Here is a 13,172-nt window from a genome sequence, read left to right as displayed (position 1 = left end):
AGAGCAGGGGGAAGCAGGAGAAGAAAGTTGGTGTGTAACACTGCTGCTTGTGTTTGAGCTGCCTTGCTCTTCCCTCCCTTTTATCCTACACTTCGAGTGCTTTTTTGACTGGGATCTCCATATCTCCCTGTAGGAACAGGTGGTAGCGGTTTTGCTTCTAAGTGCAGTGCCATGTGTGCATACTTGAGCTATCTCTACATGAGAGGTGTAGGACATCTGGGTGTAGTGCCTTACCCCGTGGCTTACTCAGCTCTGCCTCTGAGCTTGCGCTGGGCAAGAGCATAAACACTGATGTGGGTGGATTCACTTGGGGTAAGAGAGGTACACCTGATTCCTTGGATTTTAGGGTAAGAGGGGCTTGAGAGAGGGACGAAGCCCCATGTGGCCAAGGCCTGTTCTGGGAGAGGCCCCAGTGAGGTGTGTCAGGTTTATAGCAGGAGGAGAGAACGTTGACAACATGTTTTTGAGTGGCACAGCAGGCAGCACCACCTGGGACCTGGTACCTCTAAGGTACCTGTGCTGCAATGTGTGTATAGTGCCAGTCTTCTGAGAGGTTCAAGGGGCTCATAGCTCTGCCTTCACCGCAGACTGGGTGGGGCATTTACCCTGCCTCAACACCTTGTCTTTCAGGAGCTACACTCCACCCTGGGCGAGAGGCCCAGCTGGCCTCGGCTCAGCCTCCAACACCACCTTCCAGGGACAGTGCCTTAAAGCTGCCTCTGGATAAAGCTGGGCTGCCAAAGCCTGGGACAACCCCTCTGGCAGCGTCTCCACAGTGTGCAGCCAACAGGGAGCTGGTGTATCCAGCCGAGGCCCCCATCATCCTCAGTTCTCCCCGGACATCCAAGACGGACAGCTACGATCTGGTGTGGAGACCTCGGCCTGACAGCAGAGCCCCCATCCTCTATTACGTGGTGAAGCATCGCAAGGTATCGCTGTTTCGCCCTGCTCCCACTTTTCCTCTGCGCCGTTCCACAGGCGGGCTGGTGGCCTTACTGCACGTTTTCACACCTTGTGGGCAGGTGCGTTGGGGCAGGGGCACCCATCGCTCACTGGTGGCGCTGGTTGGTGGGACCTCCTCAGCTGCAGCCTGAGCCTATTGAGGTGTGATGAGTACAGGCTACGAGAGGAGGTTTGCCGAGCTGTCCAAGAAGAGCCCATGGTGGTACCCGACTGCCTAAGTACGCAGAGGGCGTATGCACGCACATGTATTTTCAGTCTGAAGGGCTTCCATTTCCAATTCCCAGTTGTGTGCTTACACAAGTAGGAAGTCCTGAGGGCAGATTGCGCAGCAACTTGCTCTGTAATGCTTTTGTCTTGGCACAAGCCATGGGGACACCTCTGCCTTGAAAGGCTTGGGCTGCAGGTGCTGCACGTACCTGTCCTGCTCAGCAGCACTGAAGCACCCATGCTCAGTGACTGCAAGGAGCTGGCAGAGAGCCGGCACAGCCATGCTAAGTCCTCTGGGAAGGTGCTCAACCACTGGTTTTATTCTGGAAGCTGAAAGGCAGTGCACTGTTGAGCATGTCTCTTGGCTGTTGGCACAGCATGAGCACACGGTGCACTGCCGAGCCCTGCTTGAGCCCAAGGGCTCCTGCTCTCTGCGGAGCTTATCAGCACCACAGGCAGAGTGCAGGCAGAGTAGCCCAGCCGTTTCTCTAAGAAGCGAGGCATTGTTGAGGTAAAAATTCTGCTTTTGAGGTGTAGAGCATCTCTTCCCATTTTGCTGGGGATAAGTGGGGAAAAAAGGGGCTTGTATTTATCTGTTTGCTGCTTGTATTTATCTGTTTGCTGCTTGTATTTCCTTTGGGTAGGCAGGGAGTTGCAGTAGAGAGGGAGGTTTTGCTTTGGGGTTTGAGTATGTTCCAGATCTGGCATGTTTTGGATTCTTAGCCACTGCAAGACACCGTTTTCAATTACATGTGAATATATGTGTCTATTTTCCTGGAACTGTGATTTTGTGATAATATGGTATAATAGGAGGCTGTTGTAATCCCTACACATCCTTGATTTCTTTCTAAACAAAACTTAAGCTGAGGGTTTCAGCTAACCATCTCTTTAAAGAGCCCTTTAAAACAAAGGCAGAAGATGCCAACACAAGAACACAACAGGGCAAGCTTAAATAAAAAACAAAAGATGCCAAAAGCCTCACCGGACTATTGGCTCTGGTTGTCTGTCAAGAAGAGATTTGTCCCCCAATGGTGTATCCTGTAAATACCAATTCTGCATGCAACCTTAACTTGCAGGCTGGAGTTTGTCCATATTTTATTTGTTTTTCAGCGCTTCACCTGGAAGGGGCTGTAGGGCAGTGGAGGTCACCATGGGTCACTGCAGTTTGCAGTAATATGTTTTCAGTGTAGTCCAAATTCTCAGCTGGAGACTCTTTCTTGGGATGCTTAAGGATTGTGTGGAAAGGAATTAGATCCAATAACCCTTAAACTTGTTTAGAAAGAGACTCTTTCTATCAGAGATCCTTAGGATCAAGTTATATAATGATCTGGTTTTGACATCTCTGACTGGAAAAGCACGTGTGCGGAGAGAGAAGGAATCAATTCAGCAACAAAAGAAAAGGCTCTTTGTGTGAAAGATGGCCATAAGGAACGTAAAACCTACTGACAGAAGGCTTACGTTTGTACTGGGCAAGGGTCTGCCTCTCCTCTGGAAAATATCTGCGGATGTCTCTTTTCCCCTGCTCTTATGCTGCCCCTAAAATCTCAGCAGCGTGCAAGCAGTCAGATGCCACGCAGCCATTATCTTTGTTTCTTAAGAATTTCTCTTTTTCTTTCCTGGATATTAGCAGTCTTTAGGGCTCCCCTCCCTGGCCTCACAACTCCGCGGGCTCGGGAATAAAAATAAAACGAGGCAGGCATTAATCAGTCAGTGTCAAATGCTTGGAGAAGATGAATGATATGGCAGGGTCTTGGCATTTCCGTTTTGTTGCGTTGCCTGCATTGCTAATGCTCCTTTCGGCACCGGGTCACTTCAGTGTCCTGCCTATTTGCCTGCAAAAATATTATCCTTGCAGCTGGGGAGAAAGAGGAAGGTCCCACCTTCCCTCCCCCTCCGCATGGGGCATCACCGAAAAACGAACTGTGTTTCCAAGCCTTTCTGGGGGTCACGGCCATACACAGTCTCTTCCCTGCAGAAACCTGTGCTCAAATGTTATGGTTCCTCATTTCAGCCAGAAAGTAACAGCGGTGAGGCTGGATAAAATTGGATAAAAAGCCGTTAGTCAAATGATTTTGGTCCAGATGACCAAAGTGCTGTCCGGGTACCTCATCCCATGGAAATGGCCAGCATCTAAATGAGCAGCTCAGCAGCTGGGCTGCAGGAGAGATTTGGCTCCTAAAGCAGCTCCAGCCTCTGGCTAATGCTGCCTTTTGTGGGCACGCCTGCTCCAGAGCTTTACGTGCGTTGAAGAGCAGTGGTATCAGAGGGGACCAGCGGACAGAACAGGGCTGAGTGAACCTCTGGGATCAAGAAAACATCCTGGTCCTTGGTGACTTGTCCTGCTGATACCTGAACCCTTCAGCTTTGCAAAATCAGGCTGGAAACATCTCCCTCCTTTGCAGGCAGCGAACTGGCCTCCGGACAGGGAACTGGCCTCCAGGCAGGGAAGGTAGCCCTGGTTGATACGCAACCTGTCATGAAAGTTTCTGAGCTTGGTGCAGGCAAGAAGCCCAGCCTGCCACCAGCTTTGCAACTCCTGTGTTCGTCTCTCAGCAGGTCACCAACGCCTCGGACAGCTGGGCAGTGAGAGACGTCCCGGCCTCACAGAACCGCCTGACCCTCACAAGGCTGGACCCTGGGAGCCTCTACGAGGTGGAGATGGCTGCTCACAACTGCGCTGGCGAGGGACAGACAGCCATGGTGACCTTCCGAACTGGTAAAGGTCAAACCTTTCCCAGGGCGTTTTGCTTGGAGCCAGGGGAGGGCCCCTCCGAGATGTCCTGCCCCCGCCCTGAGGCACAGGCACCAGCCTTAGGACAAAGGCGGGGGGCTCTTTCTGCTCTGGAAATCCATCTGCCCTCAGCTTAGAGCGACTCTGTCAGAAGGGAAATTTGGAGGGTGGGATTGAAATGGGATGGGCAAAATCAGGTCTTCCCCTCTGCCTGGGTTGGAGTAAGTCCCTTCCTCCATCAGTGTCTCAGCTGGACACCTGCAGGACCATAGAAAATAGGTCTGGTGGGAATGTCAAGAGGTCGTTTAATCCATCTTCTGCCTGGAGACAGGATCAGCCTGTGGGGGTTGTTCCTGACAGGTGTTTGTCTAATCTGTCCTTAAAAGCTTGTCCTGCACTAAAGGAAACTCCAAGCCTTCCCACGCAGCCTGCTTGGTGCTGAGCCATCTTTGCCACTAAAAGGATGTTCCAAATGTCTATGCTAAGTCCCCCTGTCCCCTGGCTGCTTTTCATGTCTCCAGAATGTCTCCAGGTGTGGAGACATTCCCTTTGTAGCAACCTTCCCCATGGTGGTGGACTTGCTCACATCTCCCCTCAGGCTCCTGTCTTGTGCTAATTACTACCTTCTCAGGCAGAAATCTAGCAGCATTTCAAGAAAAGCAATTAAAAGTTTTAGAAAATTAAATATGAGGGGAACCTATCAACAGTTTAACAAACCTGCCCCTGTAGCTTTAGTTCCTGCCTGGAGGTTGAGTGCTTTGAACCCCTAGGGCCGTTTGAGTCCAGAGAGTAGTTACCTTGGCATCATGGCTGGGAATATTTCCTTTGCTCATCACAGCAAAAATTAACTCTGAGCCATGTCTCCGTGTCACTGATGCCACCTCTCCCTTCTGCACAGGCCGGCGCCCAAAACCAGAGATTGTTGCCAGCAAAGAGCAGCAAATCCAGAGGGACGACCCAGGCACGAGCACTCAGAGCAGTAACCAGTCTGACAACAGCCGTCTGTCCCGTAAGGCCCTCCCTGAGCTGGGCAAGGAGGGAGGGCAAGGGGTGCTGGATCTCTTGTGGGTGGCAGCAGCCAGGCCATGCTGGGGTTGAAGTCTCCGCCAGGTAAAGCAAGACTGTGCAAAGCTGGATGGGTGGTCTCTAGCTCCTGACGAGGAGAGGACCTTCTCAGACATCCCTGCTACTGCATTTGGCAGGCAGTCTGTCTTAGGAGAGCAGGCTGATCCCACTGCCTGTCCCCACCATTAATGCAAGGGCTTGTCAGAAACTCTCTGTCTCTTGCTGAGTTTTACATGGAGGGTTCAGAAAGCCCTTCCGTGGAGTCTGCAAATGTGCGGTGCACAGGACCAACAAGCTGCCGTGCACCAGTGGGTGCTGGGAGAAAGCGAGGGAGAAAGGGGAACCAAGTCCCTGCAGGTCCTGGCATCCTCCTCTCTCAGCCAAGCCCTGACAAGGGGCAGTTAGTGCCAATTCTAGGGGTGGAGGGTGCTCCATTTTGGGTATTTTGCTGCACTGGAGAAACATCGGTTCCTTACTGGTTAATCCAATTAATTGTTTCCCACCTTGTGTCTGCCATTACTATTATTGACCAATGCCATTATCCTTTCTGTGAAATTCTCTCCTTCAATCCCTATCCTTTCTGTGAAGTCCCCTCCTTCAATTCCCCACACTCATTCATGTGTTGCCTTTTCTTTTTTTTTCTTTCCCTCCCATCTTTTGATTGTTTTCCTATCAAATTACATTTCTACAGTTGAGAACTTCTCCCTATTTCCTCCTCAGCTGGTTCTTCTCAATCTCTCCTGTTTCTGTCTCCTACATTCGCCTGTCCCCAGTGTCAGTCTCCCACTGCTCACTGCTTCCACATCAGCCAGGCCTTTTGCTCCATCTCCAGCCCTGCATCCACACCTCTCACTGCTCTCCCTCCCACGATGGGTGTACACACCTCAAACCTTGTCTCATCCTACTTGAGTTGGGAGTGGAAAAGGAGCAAGATGCAAGCAGGAGTAAAAGATGTTCGCAGGGCACAAACTGAAAGGAGTGAGGATTTGGGGGTGCTAGCTCTAATGAAGAGGCAGAAAGAAGAGAGCATTCAGGATTTAAAGAGCATGTGGGTGGGTGCAATGCAGGTAGTCCTTCACCCACATACCTCTGAGCTACAGGATCCTCCAGACAGGGCGACGGGAAAGTCTTTCATGTCCTGATGTCCTTCTGTGCCCCTTGCAGCTCCAGAGGCACCGGACCGTCCAACCATCTCCATGGCATCAGAGACATCTGTGTACGTGACCTGGATCCCCCGTGGGAATGGTGGATTCCCCATCCAGTCTTTCCGTGTGGAATATAAGAAATTGAAGAAGTTGGGAGACTGGGTCCTGGCCACCAGTGACATTCCTCCCTCTCGCCTCTCTGTGGAAATCCCAGGCCTGGAGAAAGGTGGGCAGGTGTTCTCCTCCCTGCTTCCTGGAGGTCTGAGGAAAGCTGTGCAGTCCCCGTAGGATAGTTAGCCATCTGTCACATCATGCTTAGCCCCGGCATGTGCGAGCAAAACAAACCCTCCCCAGCTCCAGCCTTAGATGCATGGGGAAAAGTTGCAGATGCTTCTCCAATTTCTCCAGCTGCAAAGACCAGCATAGGTTTGATCTCCCTCAGGGAGGCTTGTGCATGCTTTTCTGTATTACAGGATATAGTTACTAAAGGCATTTGTTTTTGCCATTTACTAGACAGGATAGAAGTTTCCTTAGCCGCAGGCAAGACAGATGGGCACCACAATTCCCATTGCACTTCACATGAGAAAAGACGGCATCACTGGGCTGGACAGCTTAAAAGGGCAACACATCTACCCCAACCTGAAGACCAGTAAAACAATGTTTGGGAAAAAATTATTTAGGCTTTGAGCTTTTAACTGATGTTTATGTACTTAATTTCCATGTAGTGGAGGAAGGACACTTTCCCATACCTGCTTTCAGGTCAGGACATGCTTTCAGGCATCTCTAAATCCACCCACACACCTTCCAGAACTGCTACCTGACCTCTAGACCATCCAGACAGGAATTGGGGAAGGCAAAGAAAAGCAGGCTCCATCTAGCACATGGCTGAAATCTGGCCATTCAGTGTTTGTACTTTGATCAAAACCTCTCTGTAGGCTCCCTGCCTTCTGGAGAAGATATAGCCCCTCTCCACAGTCAGGCCTGTGCTGACAGTGGAAGTCTTGGAAGACTCCGATCTCTGCAGCTCTTTTATTTCCCATTTTTCCCCTAGGCACATCCTATAAATTCCGTGTCCGGGCACTGAACATCCTGGGAGAGAGCGAGCCCAGTGCGGCGTCTCGGCCATACGTGGTGTCTGGGTACAGCAACCGAGTCTATGAGCGCCCTGTGGCCGGGCCATACATCACCTTCACAGATGCCATCAATGAGACCACCATCATGCTGAAGTGGATGGTAAGGTTTGTAGGGGCAGAGATCTCTGAATGTGCAGGAAGCAGGCATGTGGGTGCTACTTGCCCAGCATACACATCTGCCAGGTTACCACACTGGAGCCTGTCATCAGCACAAATGGATCTAGGATCCAATAGCTCCCTCCAGCAAAGGAGGACTGGGCTTGGGCCGCATAGAAGTGGGGGAAGTCAGAGAGCCTAGTAAACGCTTTTCGTCTGAATCCAACATTGTACACAGGAGGCATTTCAGCGGATAACCTCAGGGTCTTGACCATTTTGTTCAACAAGCACAGATCAACAACGCACGGGGCAGCTGCTTGCTCTCCTGGCCAAATTCCTGGGATCCATTAGCATCTCTGACTGTCCCAGTAGTTTCCAGCAGATAATGTCCTTCACTCTCACTTGCTGGGTAGCAGTCCTAAGTGCTGATAATCATTTACAGCAGTCCACCCCAGAGGATTTTTAAGAATGGGCAGGATCTTTTGGATTACACGCCCAGATCCAAGTATTTCCAACAGCTTAGAGCTTACTCAGAGAGACACATTGCCCTCTTCTCTCCCAGCTTCTTCTAGCCAGAAATTGCTACAGGGCAGGATGGGCACTGCTGTTCATCTAAACACAAACAGTAGCTGATAAAATACTGGGTGAAAGACAATGAGAACACATGGAGCTGGGACAGTACTGCCCTGGGTGGGGGAGGAATGGAGCTGTCTTCAGAAACACGAGGGTCCTGCATTCACCAGTTTGTGGCAAGATGTGGTTTGTCTGGAAGCCATGAGCCTACTGGAGTCAAGGTGAAGGTGTGCTTGTCCTTGCCCAGCTGAGTCAACTGTTGTTGAGGAATTTTTTCTCTGAAGCATTGGCTGTGGCTGCTGGGAGGGACCAAAGTACTGGATGCTTGGGGTGACCAGACTCATGGCTTGTCTGTTACCTGAGAGAAGCAAGGTGTGAGAGTATCAAACAGCACTGAGCTCTTGGAAGGAAGCCCTTCCTGTGCAAACCAGTGGCAACACACGGAATACCCCCTGCTGGGTCTTCCTCCTGTCCCATCCCATTTATCCCCACTGCTCCTCACCTAGTACAATATGGAGCACAGACATCTCTGGTAATTTCTGCCCTCTCTCCCATTCTCTGCAGTATATCCCAGCCAGCAACAACAACACTCCCATCCATGGTTTTTACATCTACTACCGCCCCACTGACAGTGACAATGACAGCGACTACAAGAAGGACGTGGTGGAAGGTAGGAGATATTGGGAGACTGGTCCCAGCTCTTGCTTCCTCCTGGAAGATTACTTGGCCAGAAGGAGCCCTCCGCACACAAGGCACAAGGCTGCTGCTGTCCAGGCCCACTTTACCTAGCACTGCTGCGGAGCTGGGCCGGCTGCCTGTTCCCAGAGGAAGCTGTGTGTGTTCCCTCCTCAGGAGATCGGTACTGGCACTCCATCAGCCACCTGCAGCCAGAGACCTCGTATGACATTAAGATGCAGTGCTTCAATGAGGGTGGTGAAAGCGAGTTCAGCAATGTGATGATCTGTGAAACCAAAGGTAACCAGCTTCACAGGTGCCTCTGGGAGTGCAGCCTGCTGCCTTCCCTGCCTGCTGCCTTCCCTGCCTGCTGCCTTCCCTGCCTGCATCTGTCAGAGCACAGCAAGGCAGGTACCATCCCTGCCTGATGGTACATCATCCAAGCTCAGGCAAGGAGATGGAGGCAGCGCTGGGGAGAAGAGAGGCGTAGGGTTGTTGATGCTGTTGCTCAGTACGTGTATATACCCACACCAGTAATCAGACCCCTTGTGCAGAGTCCATCACCATTTCCCTCAGAGTAGTAGTTACCTTTTGTTTTCCTGTCACATAGATGGTGACTGGAATCAGAAGGGCTAACTTTCCCTTGCTGTTCCGAGCTCCTGTGTTTGGTTATAAGCAGGTCCCATGTCATCTTCCAAGGAGTTGGACTGTCATGATAGGAACAGCATCAAGTGCAGCTGGGTGTTTTGGAGAAGCTATTTTCCTTTTTCCTTTTCCTTTAGCAGCCCAAGAGCCTGGCAGATCTGTAAGCAAAGCACAAAGGACTTGTCTGTACTGCAATATGCATCAGCCTAGGAAATCCTCTGGCATCCAGGAGCACTTCTTTAAAGTCACTGTAGAAGTCTGTCCACTCCACAGCAGTGTAGATGTCCTAGAGCGTGCTGCTCTTCCACCTGCCATGTCTGTGTCTAATGCTCGCTCTCTCTCTCTCAATTCCCTTCGCAGCTCGGAAGTCTCTTGGTCTGCCAGGTCGTCTTCCACCCTCAACAGTGGCCCCCCAGCAGCATCCCCCACTCAGTGGTGGGCACAGTGGCCTGGGGACAGGAGCCATGGTGGCCCGTTCCAGCGACTTGCCATACTTGATTGTAGGCGTCGTGCTGGGCTCTATTGTACTCCTCATCGTGGCCTTCATCCCCTTTTGCCTTTGGAGAGCCTGGTCCAAGCAGAGTAAGGGTTCTTTCTTGAGGCCTGATTTGTAAGATATGCTCTGCCCTGGGTAGTTGGATCAAACACCCAAAATGTGAGGGCTGCACATTCTGGGAAGCAGGGAGAGGGTGGGCAGAGGGCAAATCCCAAATGTCCTGTGGAACCCGATAAAGACAAATGCCACCGTTCGTCCCTTGTCCTGCTTACCTTGCTGAGAAGGAACCCTGGGACTAGAGCAGAGGGAAAGGGGCACACCCCTGTCTCCAAGGGTGCTTTGGGTGCCAAAATAGCTGCCTGATAGGCCAGCCTAACTCTCTCCCTGCTGAGCTTCAAGAAGCTCAACTTTATCTCTGTTTTTGGCCTCAGACTTCCTTTTTCTTCCTTCTGCAGAGCAAACCATCGACATGGGCTTCCCAGGAGCTGGGCTGCTGGTATCATCCTGCCAGTACACCATGGTGCCTCTGAGGGGCATCTCTGCTCCTCGTGCCAACAGACATCCCTATGTTAACGGGCAGCCCTACGCCAACGGGGCACATCTGAATGGCATCTGCCCCGCTGCAGGAGTGGGCTACGCAAGCACCAAGCCCCGAGATTACAGTCCAGATGAAGTGCCACAGGTATGTCCACACCTGCGGTTAACAGTTGGTTTCACATGAGCTGGAGGCTGTGGTTGCAGTGAGAGGGCTTCTCCAGACACGCCAGCACGTGGAAGCAGCAAGACTGTCTTCTTAACAGAGATTTCCCCTTTGCAGTGGAGTCTGAGGCATGGGAGGAACAGGAAGGTCTCCAAAACACTGGTGAAGGGGTGGTTTCTTGGGACAGTGGCTCTAAGTATAGAGGAGGCAGTGAGCAAAGGCTGCTCTTCAGGGAATGGTTCCTCTTTCTCCTGAGCAAAGCTCACAGGGACTGACAATGTTGAGGACTCTGTGTGTAAATAGTAACACAGGCCAAGGCAGTGCCACAGCTGAGACTATAAATTGGTTATCATCCCCCATGGATTCAGCAGTAAACGTGAAGTGAGTTTTTCTGTGCTCGGTTCCACTCTGTCCTCTGTAGCAAAAGAAACAGTTTCAGCTTTCTCTGCCTTCTGTCGTAAGAGCTTCACCAGTCTGCCCCACAGCTCTGGCTCCCAGATCAGCACCTGCCTCTTAATGCTGCTGTGTGGCGTTGCTCTGCTGAGAATCCTTCTTTCTCCTTCCAGTCACATGAGGAGACCAATGCCTTGCTGCAGGCGAGAGTGCTGCAAAACGGGAGTGCCCAGCAAGATTACCAGCCCTCCAGGTTAGTCCTGGCTTATGTAGGGGAAGAGTGGAACAGTCCAGTGGGACCCACAAGACTACATGCTCACAAAAGCTCACCCTCAGCATGCTCCCATCTGTCCCAATTCACTTGGGAAACAAATCGATGCTCCAGCACTAGGCCTTGGTCTAAATTCTCTTCATACGGCTCATTCCTCTTATGATTTGAGGGAGGGATAATTTAATTTTAGAGACGGCCAAGACCTACTTCCCCCTGCCTCCTTTTCCTCCCCCTGCTCCTAAGTGGGAGACTGAAAAATAGGATGAGAGAAGCTAACATCTATGACTGGATGCTGATAAACAACTGCCCCAGAATCTGGCGAGGGTCCAACTGCAGGCACTTTGGTCTCGCTGTTTAGATGTCAAGTCATTATTCCCCTGCTCCCTGGGAGGCACTACTTCTCCCAGCTCCTGTGGCACTCACTAGATTTTGAATCGTGGATACCAGGTCCCATCACTTCATTCCCATCCCACAAGTACATCCCAGCTTCTGCTCTACCCCTCATTTAGGAATGCTTTGTGTGTCATTGCATTGATGCAGCTGGCTGAGGTGTTACAGAGGTCGTATCTTTCAAGGAGGAAAGATCTGTGAATAGTGCTAAACCTCTTTGCCTCCCCAGATTGCCCAACTCAAGAACAGAAGACAGCTCTTTCCTCTACAGCCTCCCAGATGACTCCACTCACCAGCTTCTTCAGCCACAAGATGACTGTCCTCACCTTCAAGAGCACTTTGTTGGCCTCCATCATCCAGTGATGGGCAGCAAAGTGGGAGGCCCTAGCCTGGATGGTCGACGGGATCCCATGTTCCACCAAGGTCAGTGGTCTGGAAAACTCAGTGCTTGTTTCATCTTATCGTTTTAGGCTGATCTCGAAGGGAAATCTCACTGTAGAACCTTTGATGGCTCTGTTCATGCTCGCTTCTGTGGTGCAAGGACAGTTTTAACACTGTCCTTGTCATGAACAACAGCATGGAAAGGCCACACTGGGGACTGTAAATTGCCTCAGTCAGTTTTAGAGGACAGATTTCTCATTTCTCCAAAAGCTTGAGCTGCATGCTGGCGGAAGGGCACATACCCACCTCCAGTTGCAGAGACGCTGTCATTTAGTCCTTCTTAATTTTGCATTTTCCAGACCGCCAGTAAAACAACAAGGTCCTTGAAAAATTACGTGAATCCATCTCCCTAAGAACTGATCCACCCCTGTCACGTGGAGCTAACTTGTTGTGTGTGAGCATAGGATCAAACTCCCATGTAGCCAGGACTTTCAGAATGCAGTTTTTGCTTTTTGATGAGAGTACCTATCCTCATAAAGTGGACTGTTGACTAGAAAGCTACCACAGCATGTCTCATTTCTGTATGCATTGTAATCGTTCCTTGCTCCTTTCCCTTTCAGGAGGCCCTTGCTGCCTAGGCCTAGTGCCAGTTGAAGAGGTAGAAAGACTAGATTGCTGCCAGTCCAGAGGAGATCTCCATCCCCAGAATCCAGTGATCACATCTTTGGGTCAGGACCTACCAAGACACCTGAACGGCAGCCCACCACCACTGAGGCCCTTAGAGACTTATTCTCCTATTAGCTAGGGACCAAGCTGCCTTTTGCAAAAGACTTATTCTAAAGAGAAAAAGAGAATGGGTATTTATTTTTGTATAACACCCCTATTTATATATTTATGCACTTGTATATAGATGTATATGTGCCTTTTATAATGCTTTGGAGACAGAAGGCATCCTCAGCAAGGTCACAGGAGAGCCCAAGAAACAAGGCAGCAGCTATCCGTGGCACGGGGCTGTTCATCAGAGCACAAGATTGAAACAGCAGCACAAAAGACGTCACAGGACATGGGTCCAAACAGAGCTGCCACCACCAAGATCTAGCACTCTCTTGCAGTGACGGCTTCATGAAAGATAACGCTGTCAAAAAGGTCTTTTCCTCTCCCCCACAGGAAGGCATGTCCCAGGAACACACTCCTGTGAATGGACTGGAGTTACGCACTCTGCCTAATCAACTTAAACAACCCTTCACATACACGCCATCTGCAGCCGAGTATCTGTAAAGACAAACCCACGCTTTAACATCTAAAATA

At 50.9% G+C, this 13,172-nt stretch overlaps 1 protein-coding gene across 1 annotated transcript in view; it reads left to right on the top strand.

Moving 5' to 3' along the window:
• BOC (BOC cell adhesion associated, oncogene regulated) overlaps positions 1-12,701 on the top strand; it is a 16,704-nt gene extending 4,003 nt beyond the window's left edge. Inside the window, exons 6-17 of the mRNA XM_009573820.1 lie at positions 631-929; positions 3,727-3,886; positions 4,800-4,910; positions 6,131-6,337; positions 7,163-7,344; positions 8,478-8,583; positions 8,766-8,888; positions 9,594-9,815; positions 10,185-10,411; positions 10,996-11,075; positions 11,713-11,906; positions 12,485-12,701. Of these exons, the coding sequence (XP_009572115.1) occupies positions 631-929; positions 3,727-3,886; positions 4,800-4,910; positions 6,131-6,337; positions 7,163-7,344; positions 8,478-8,583; positions 8,766-8,888; positions 9,594-9,815; positions 10,185-10,411; positions 10,996-11,075; positions 11,713-11,906; positions 12,485-12,669 (2,096 nt within the window). The 3' untranslated portion in view covers positions 12,670-12,701. The remainder of the gene's footprint in view (positions 1-630; positions 930-3,726; positions 3,887-4,799; positions 4,911-6,130; positions 6,338-7,162; positions 7,345-8,477; positions 8,584-8,765; positions 8,889-9,593; positions 9,816-10,184; positions 10,412-10,995; positions 11,076-11,712; positions 11,907-12,484) is intronic.
• The last annotated feature ends 471 nt before the right edge of the window (positions 12,702-13,172 follow it).

This window comes from Fulmarus glacialis, unplaced genomic scaffold, assembly GCF_000690835.1.
Source record: "Fulmarus glacialis isolate BGI_N327 unplaced genomic scaffold, ASM69083v1 scaffold13533, whole genome shotgun sequence".
NCBI classification, from domain to species: domain Eukaryota; kingdom Metazoa; phylum Chordata; class Aves; order Procellariiformes; family Procellariidae; genus Fulmarus; species Fulmarus glacialis.
This window is presented reverse-complemented; position numbering and strand designations above follow the sequence as displayed.